The sequence below is a fragment of the Corvus hawaiiensis genome, unplaced genomic scaffold (assembly GCF_020740725.1).
Source record: "Corvus hawaiiensis isolate bCorHaw1 unplaced genomic scaffold, bCorHaw1.pri.cur scaffold_32_ctg1, whole genome shotgun sequence".
NCBI classification, from domain to species: Eukaryota; Metazoa; Chordata; class Aves; order Passeriformes; family Corvidae; genus Corvus; species Corvus hawaiiensis.
In genome coordinates, this window is record NW_025963366.1 from 4,401,452 (window position 1) to 4,410,551 (window position 9,100).

At 53.5% G+C, this 9,100-nt stretch overlaps 1 protein-coding gene across 1 annotated transcript; it reads right to left on the minus strand.

Annotated features, from left to right (window-relative positions):
- Window positions 1-3,670: 3,670 nt before the first annotated feature.
- On the minus strand, window positions 3,671-4,732 carry LOC125321008 (inositol 1,4,5-trisphosphate receptor-interacting protein-like 1; the record flags this gene model as incomplete). Its single annotated transcript, XM_048293443.1, has 1 exon — window positions 3,671-4,732. A coding segment is annotated over exon 1 (1,062 nt), but the record flags the coding sequence as incomplete, so codon positions are not given.
- Between the last annotated feature and the right edge of the window lie 4,368 nt (window positions 4,733-9,100).

Sequence of the window (9,100 nt, forward strand, 5' to 3'; positions counted from 1 at the left end):
GGGTGATGCACCTGGAAATTAGGATCAAAAAGGAGGCTGCGCCCCACAGCAATTGGAGACACGCCATGAGAAATGTCCCGTGGCCTCTGCCTTTATTGCAATGAGACGACAGGACTCCTGTGTGTCTTTTCCAGACTAAACCTCGGGTGTTGTGAATTTTTTTCTGCACAGGGAGAGGCCCTAATCCTTTGGGGACCATTCTCAAGCTCTTCTCTGCTTTCTGACCCATCAAGAAGCCCCGGGTCCTTGCTGCTGCACGCATCTCCCACGGCTCTCTGCCGGCTGGCCGCCCAGCGGAGCTGCCAGCTCCGGCTGGCAGGGCCTCAGCGCCCTGTGCCCTGTGCCCTTTGGCCCCGCCGGCCGCGCCAGGCCCTGCCTGCTGCCCTGATGGTGGCACTCGTGGCCCCAGTGCTCTCCAAGGGCTTCTCCGGGGGCACCTTCCTGCGGCCTTTCAGTCCCTGCACGAGGCCCAGCTGAGACCTGCAGAGGGGCTGTTCCCAAGGGCCTGGAGGCACAGCCCCAGGGGCAGTGGCTTGCCACTGACAGAGGGTGGGCTTAGGCTGGAGATGTGCAAGAAATTCTGGCCTCGGAGGCTGGCGAGGCCCTGGCCCACGCTGCCCACAGAAGCTGTGGCTGCCCCATGGCTGGCAGTGTTCCAGGCCAGCTTGGACGGGGCTTGGAGCAACCTGGCCTAGTGGGAGGTGTCCCTGCCCTTGGCAGCAGGCTTGCAACAAGACGATTTTCAAGGAGCCTTCCAAGCCAAGGCCTTCTGTGATTCTGTGATCACAGATCACTTGGGGCAGCTGACCTTCGTTTCTGCTTAGAACCACTTCAGCACGGTAAATTGGGCTGAGTTCAAGGACACTGTTCACGAGCCCAGCTTGCCAGCGCCTGAGATTTACCAGTGCTCTGGGTCTGGCTGAGATCAATCAAGTCTTGCACGCTCCAGATTCTGGCATATTGTCGTTTCTTGAAGCAAGGACAAAGCAGCTTCTGGCCTTCCACTCCTAAATGCACTAACTGCAGAGCATGAGTAGATGTCCCAGCAGATAGCGACACTATACAAGGCTTGACTTGTGCAAAAAATAATATCATCTAGGTAATCTATCATAGAGATGTAATAAATAGATCTATTTTCTTAAAATCTTTCCAGACATAAATGCACTAAGAGCATTAATATGTGTCACAACAGATAGTGACACTAAATATGTGTTCTATGGTTATTATTTAAAACTGATGACCTACTCAACCCTTTCTAATTATTTTTTCGCATATTTCATCTAGATGATCATTTTATCATTTTCATTCTATTTTATCATAGAATAAGGATGTATTTGGTATCTTTTCTATTACTTAGATTAGTATATTGCTTTGTTTTATTATACTTTACTATTATATATGATCATTAATAAACTTTAGAGTATACGCTATGTATAAACAATATATATACATCTATGAAATAAAAATCTAGATTCTTATATAGACACAGTTTCAGGCCAGCTCCGACACAGTCGGACCCAAAGGTGTCCCTTCCGGGGACAAGGAGTGTGGAGCTTTTAAAGGGGTACCCTTCCTTCTCGGACCAGGCTAAAAGAGCAGAGGAGGCTGCTGTTCTGCTAAGTTCTTTATTTCATAGTCTCATAGCTTTCTTGAAGGCCGAGTTCAAAGGGGGTTACATGATAAAGCCAAGCAGCAGCAGCAACAGCAGGCAAAACCCGCTTCTTCTATATCCTCTATATGCTCCATATATGCTTTTTCTTGCAGAAGGGTGGATTATATTTGTTAATTGACCAATAAGATTAACACATGATTCTGGTTTTTCTTTTCTTAACCTATCCTGGTCTAATTCTTACAATCGTAAGTCTTACACAAGTGTTACATAGGTATTACACAGATTTGCGTATACAGTTTCTATCAGTTCTTCTTGTTTATGTGAACACTCCATCTAAAAAATGTGAACAGTATAATTCTATCTATATTTTGTCGAAAGGAAAGAATTCCGTGAAAAGGTAACCCTGCTGCAGCAAGCACTGTGTTTAAGGTCTCTGCGACAGCTTTTTAATTCTTAAGGCACTTAGCATATATTTCTACTAAAAGTTAAAAAATCTATCTTTCTATTTCACTTTGCTGTGGCTTCTTGCATCACAGCTTGTGCAAACCTTTTAATTCAACCCCTGTGCTTTGGCTTCCCTCTGGGCCTGAGTCCAGAGGAGCTTTCACTCCAACAAAGGAGAGACACCGTCCATGGGCTGATGGCGGGCAAGCGGCGCTGATTGTTCCTCTTGGTCTTTTGTTGCCTGTTTCTGTTTCCTTTTTCTGTCCCACATTCCTGCTTCTTTCCTCCTCTAAGTTTTGGCCCTTGCCAAAGGCCGGGAACAATTGCACGTTACAGCTGGGCTTTGGTGGCTTTGGCCGTGCACGTAAGGCAGGCGCTCTGTTTGTGCGTGTCCTCAGGAGTGGCAAAGGTCATATGCAAGTAGGGCTTAGTGCAGATCTGGGTGACTTGTTTTGGAGATGGAAATGATACGAGGAGGTAGAATCAACCCTGCTGTGGCCCTGCACCTGCTGAGGCGGCAGGAGAGGCCGTGGGACCTGGGCCAGAGTCTTTGCACGCATCCTCTTCTCCTAGAAGGACCAGATTTGTACGACAGCTTGTTCTGCGCAGTGAAGGGCAGTGAGGCCGATGGCGCTAGAGAGGTGCAGGTGCTCTTCTGGGCCTCAGGGAAACAACATGGGGCCGAGAGGCCTCTGCTTCACTGCAGACGTCATTCTGTGCTTAGGCCTTGCTGCAGCCAGGGGCAAGAGAGCTGAGAGGCCCCGCTGATGTTTTTCTCAAGCAGCCCCTTCAATTCATTGCTGACTTCAAGCAGCTCTGCAGCACATCTGGCATTCAGCGCAGTGAGCGAGCACTGCAGCACGTTGCCCAGAGGTTGTGGAGTCTCTCTGAGCGCAGATAGTCAAGAACCATCTGAAGGCAACCCTTTGCAAGGCGCAGCGGGAAGACCCTGCTGGAGCAGCCCTGGCCAAGATGATCCCACCGGTGCTCCTTCCAAACGTTAACTCTTCTGGGATTTGGAGATCCGCATCTTTGCACAAGGTGAAGCTCTCAGAGGGAAAGTGGAGTCCAAGAAAGAGTTGGGGGCAGCCACAAGGCCTGGTGCTAATGGGAGTCTCTCTCACAAGGCCCCTGGCCACGGCCTCTTCAGCTCCATCAGCTTTGACTCCCCGAAAGTTCTTTTGCTCTAGAGGAAAGGTGTGGCAGCAATTCCCACTGCCTCTTGAGCAGTGCCCTCTCCACATTCTGCACGCTCAGGTCTGCGTCAGCTGCAGCCCAGGGAGCAGATTCTGCCCACAGAGCCCAGAGAACACAAAAGGGAATCGGAGTATTTCCTCTTGCGTGGTCCCCGATCTGGGTAGCCAACCTGGTCATCAGTGCATGCGGTGCTGAGGAGACTGCTGAGATGACACCGCTGCTGCTGCTGCTTCTGCTGGCAGAGTGCTGCTGCACAGCGTTTTCCCTTCCCTCTCTGTGTCCCACATTGTTCCCTCTTTTCCCCTGTACAATGAGGGGCTTCTCTGCGGCCAGCTGCCGGCCCCACAAGCACAGCTCTAAGGTGGAGAAGCTCTTTCAGTGCTCATCGTTCAGGGTTCGTGTGAACCGCTTTCGCAGATCCACGTACTCACTCATCGCCTGGGAGTGGGCAACGGGATCCATCACCAGGTGGTGGAAGAGATTGCACGTCTCGGCCATTTGCACCTCTGGGGGAACCCTGATCTCCCCAGGAAGGCTCCGGTTGCCCACGATGAAGTGGTTGAGGCATCTCACTTGCACGCAGAAGCGCAGGCCCTCGCTGATATCCACCAGTCGCCTGACAAAATCTCTCCTGCGCCACCGTGACACGGGGATGATGGACAGGAGGTGCATGACAATGGTCTTGATGGTGTAGGTGGAAAAGCCGGAGCCCAGCTGCAGACAGCTGAAGAACTGCAGGCATTTGAGGTGCAAGCTGTCAGGGGGGGCCTGCCTGGCGATGCACTTGAAGAACTTCATCTCTGCCACGGCGTAGCTCTCCGGCCATGTTGTGCTTGGCGTGCAGGCCTCCCTAGGCTGGCTGCTCACAAAGATGTCTGAGTCGCCTTGCCGCACCCCAAACAGCACCTCAATGCGGAAGCTTGCTGCGCCGTTGCTCACCTGGAATTGGCAGGAGCGTCTGGAGGGCAGCAGCACTAAATGCCAATTGTGGGACTGAGGCAAAGCCGGCCAGATTGCTCTCACCAGTTGGTAGAACCAGCGGGCAGTTTTCTGCACGTCGAGGTAGGAGCCGGTGCACAGGGTGTGTAGGAGGCTGGCATCCTGATTGCTCCTCAGCACCTCCTGGGGCTGGTGCAGGAAGCACAGCATGTTCTCCCCCTGCTGCTCCCTGCTGCAGGTGCACTCCAGCTGCACGCGGACGCGGAAGTTCCTCCCGCGCCTCTGCCCTGCAGTGTCCAGCTCCAGCTGGAAGGAGTGGCCTCGGGGAGGATTCATGGCTACCAGCACACGGTACACAACATCCTGCTCACGGGGACTCCAACCTTCGAAGGCACTGCCCACCCCGATGGCTCGTTGCAGCACCGGGTAGAAACTGTTGCACAAGACGTGGCCAAAGTAAATGGCAAAATTGTCCATCAGGTCAGTTGTCCACTCACAGCCTTCCTGCAGGTCCTGTACAGGCCACTGGATGCGCTCCATTGCAATCCTTCCTATGTTATCTTCGCCCTCGTGCTCTTCTTCTTGGACTCCATTGGCAGCATCATTGTTGTTTTCTGCATTTGCAGCCTCACGGACAACTTCATTTCCAACATCGTCTTCTTCATTTGCAGCAACATTGCCGACTTCCTGTACATTGCCATCATCATTGTTGACTTCCTTGCGGTTGGCAGCATTGGCTTCTTCTTCTTCTTCATTTCCAACATCTTCTTCTTGGTTTGCAGCCGCATTTCTGACTTCCTCTTCATCGGCACCATCGTTTTCTTCTTCACGCTCCTCTCTCCTCAGGCTCCTTTTCCTCCAGATAAACTCTAGGGCCAAGAGAAGGAGCAGGAGCCCAGCAAAATCCCAGACCTGCCAGTGCTGCAAGGCAGACCACGGCAGGTCTCCCCAGGCCCCTCCACTCTGCCTCAGCATAAGCTGCTCCACCTCCCGCTCCAGAAGAATCCTCTCCACTTCCTGGTGCATCGCATGCACCTCCATGCTCAGACGCCTGGCCTCATGCAAAGCATCTCCCGCGGGCTGCGGGTACGGGATAAGGCTTTGCAAGAGCAAGAGCCAGAATAGCCAGTGACCCATGGTCTGCAGGAGGATGGAGAGAAGGCCTTGAGTGGGACGGGGAGGGAGGCAGCTGCCACTGGGGGCAGCAGGGACGGCAATCACAGGCATCTGGGGCCGGGAAGGACAGGGCCCCAGACAGCTGGCAGGCAGCAAGGCCTGTCCCGCTGCCCCAGCAGCAGCAGCAGCGGCACCGTGCCCTGCCCAAGGCTCTCCCATATGAGGGGCTGTCCCTGCATGCGGGGGGACAAGCCAGCCTCGGGTGCAGCGTTTCCGCCCCGGCCCTCGTCCCCAGCCCAGCCTCCCCGCCACGTGTGCACTCACCGCTTGCCCAAGCAATACAGGGCCAGCGTTACCTGCTGGGGCCTTTTAGAGCTGCCCCCATTGTGACACGTCGCCCGGCATGTCACAGGGGTCACAGCACAGCATAGCCAGGCCAGCACCACCCTTTGTCCCCAGCCCAGCTCAGGCGCTCAGAGTGGCCCTGGTGTACTGGTTAAGGCTGCTTTGGAGTGAATCTTCTGGGAAGAACTCCCCTTGCTCTTCCTTTGGTCTTTCTTATCAGCTGCTCCCCACTGGCAATCTCCTAGATATCCATGCTGGAAGGCACCCTTGACTCCACACTGCTTGAGCTACACTTGAAGCTCTGAGTGGTCGAGGTTGAAAAAGACCCTGAAGATCACACAGTCCAACCGCAAACTTAACACTGCCTACTCCACTGATCAGCCAGCTCCCCAAATGCCACATGCACGTGACTTTTAAACCTTGCTGAGGGTGCTGACGCCGCCATTTCTGCTAGGCAGCCTGTTCCCAAGCTTGAGGTGCTCTTTATTGAGGGAATAGTTCCTGGAGATCCAATCTAAAGCTCCCGTGGCACAACTTGAGCTCATTTCCTCTGGTCCAAATATGCTTTGTTCCCCGGGCTAATAGAAGGGAGGTTGCAGCTGGCTACAAGCTCCCTTCAGGGACCATCTGCACCGTGTCAGGAGCTTGCGCTGTGAAACCAGCTCCTCCCAGAAGAGAGAAAGGTGATGCTTTTGCTCTGTCGTTCCCGTCATCCAGTGGCAGCAAATGGCTTGTCGGTGGGCAGAAGAGTTTTGGGCTGCCAGGAAGCGTTTCCATGTTGACGCAGTCCTCGCCTTAATTGTGTCTGCCCTCGTGGGGGAGACTTTTTAGAGCCTTTGCCAGGAGTCAGAGACAAACAGGACCTTTGGCTTTCTCAGCCTTCAGATAGTTGTTTATTAAGTCTTATCAGGAAAGTACAAGCCACTGACGTGACCCAGACATAGCATGAAGCAGAGAATGCAGCAAAAGCCAAATTATCAAGATTTCGCAGCCCGTTGAAAGGTAAATTACCCAATGAAAACTTACAACGCAAGGTCTTTTCACTTCTCTACCACTGTCTAATAAATCACCTAGTCATGCTGGCAGGAACTGAGGAATTCCCTGTCAAATCATCCCAGACCACTTCTGCCGCAGAATATGGAGTAGATGGAGAAGAAGAAGAAGGTCTGGAGAACAGTAACAATCCTCCATGTGGGTGTTTTCTGCTTTTATCTACTTCCTATACTAATAACCGCAAAACCTCTAAATTTTTCACCCTGTGACAATCTTACATAGTATTCTGTCACCTAATTCACACCATTGTAGATTCTAATTCTTCCCAGAGGCTAGGCAATTTTCTCCATGGCCGAAGGTCAAAGACAATGTTGTCCACGGGGGTAGAACCCTTCAAAAGAGGCAGAGAAGTATTCTCTGTATTCTGGCTTCCCACACCATGTGGGGAGAAGCTTTCTGCCAAATCCATCAAGCAAGGCAATCCGTGCCCTTCCAAGCAGAAGGAAAAATGGGAATTTGCCTTGAAGAAAATGTCAGGGTTTGGAGTGCAAGTCAGTGCTGGAATGTGCCAGCATGTCCGTGTGGACTTTGCTAAGCTGCAAGGCCAGGCTGTGAAGACGGGATCCCTGCAGCCAAGAAATGCCCTCTTGCTCTGGGGCCTTCCATGGCACCAGCAGCACAAGGGAGAGCCCTTCCTTGGCCTTTGCCTTCAGCAAGGCCCCACTTTGGGCAAAGCCTGAATTCCCTAAGGAAGCAGCTCCCATTTCCACTGCCCGCCCTGAAGGATGCCAGAGGACACACAAGCTCAGCAAGGTGCTAATGCAATACAGCTTGGGCTGCAGCTTTCTGCCCTTGTATCTCTGGAGCCTTGCAGGGGAAGGCTGCGTGCCTTGGTGCGACTTTCAGCAGCTCTCCTTGCTGACAGCAACTGGGCAGCCCAAGGCTCTTTGCTCTCTGCCCAGGCAAGAGCAGAAAGAAGCCTTCCTCTGCCTTTGTAGGCCCCCGAGACGAGCAAGGACAATGAGTGTGCAGAGAAGAGGCCAGCAGCACTGCACAGCAGCTTCTCTCCTAAATGGCAGCAAACTCAAAGACTCATGCTATGCTTTGGGGTTTGGCTTGTGTTTTGTTTGGAGCTTCCCCCCCCCAGGAAAACCTGTGGCATTTGCCAAGTTGCCCACGTGCATTTGAGTGGTGCGCTCTGGCTGCTGCCTAGATGGCTCTCCAAATGGTGCCTTTGGCCCTCTCTTTCCTCTGTTACCGTGGCTCATTTCAAGGGCTTGATGGGTAACACCCTTTCTCTTTTCTCACCTTGTGCTCAAGAGCTGGGAGAGCCGCCGACCCCCCTGGCCCGCCCCAGCTTGAGCCTAAAAGGCTTCTGCAGCAGGGGAACGGGGCGTGGGGCCAATGGCTCAGCTGCCAGCACCGCTGCTAGCCAACGTGGAAGGCTCATCTGTACGGCTGCAGTCAGCTCACAGCTGCCAGCATCTGGGCTGTGTCCTGCCCCACCTTTGTCCTGCCATCAAGGCGGAGGACACAAACCTGAGACACTGACAAGCCCGCCTTGTCCGCCATGTCCCCAGGTGCCACATCCACACATTCCTTAAGTGCCTGCAGGCATGGCAATCGCCCCAATTCCGTGGGCAGCCTGTGCCAGTGCTTGACAACCCTTTCAGAGGAGACCCTTTGCCCTAATACCCAATCTAAAGCACTCCTGGCACAACTTGAGGCCATTTCCTCTTGTCCTGTCCCTTGTTCCCTGCGAGCAGAGCCTGACCTGCATTAGCTCCACCCTCCTGTCTGGGAGTTGCAGGAAGTGAGAAGGTTCCTCTCTGATCCTGCCCTTCTCCAGTGTCAGCCCCTGCAGCTCCCTCAGCCCCTGCTCATCAGACTTCTTCTCCAGCCTCTTGGCCAGCTCCCTTCCCTTCCCTTCCCTTCCCTTCCCTTCCCTTCCCTTCCCTTCCCTTCCCTTCCCTTCCCTTCCCTTCCCTTCCCTTCCCTTCCCTTCCCTTCCCTTCCCTTCCCTTCCCTTCCCTTCCCTTCCCTTCCCTTCCCTTCCCTTCCCTTCCCTTCCCTTCCCTTCCCTTCCCTTCCCTTCCCTTCCCTTCCCTTCCCTTCCCTTCCCTTCCCTTCCCTTCCCTTCCCTTCCCTTCTCTGCACACACTCCAGCCTCTCAAGGTCATGCTTGAGGGGAGGGGCCCAAAACTCATCCCAAGACTCCAGGAAACTTAGAGCTGCTCCACTGAACTCTCCAAAGAGAGCAAGGGCGAGTGATGCTGACATTTCTCCCGGCTACTCAGGGAATATCTTGCCTGCCTCTTCACGCTGCCTGCCTGCTTTATACCAGAGCCCCTCCACGAAATCTGCCTTGTTGGCCTTCGCCCATGAATACTCAACCCCATCAGCACCAGCATGAAGCTCGAGACAGTTGGAACCCTCCCTTACACAGACACCGAC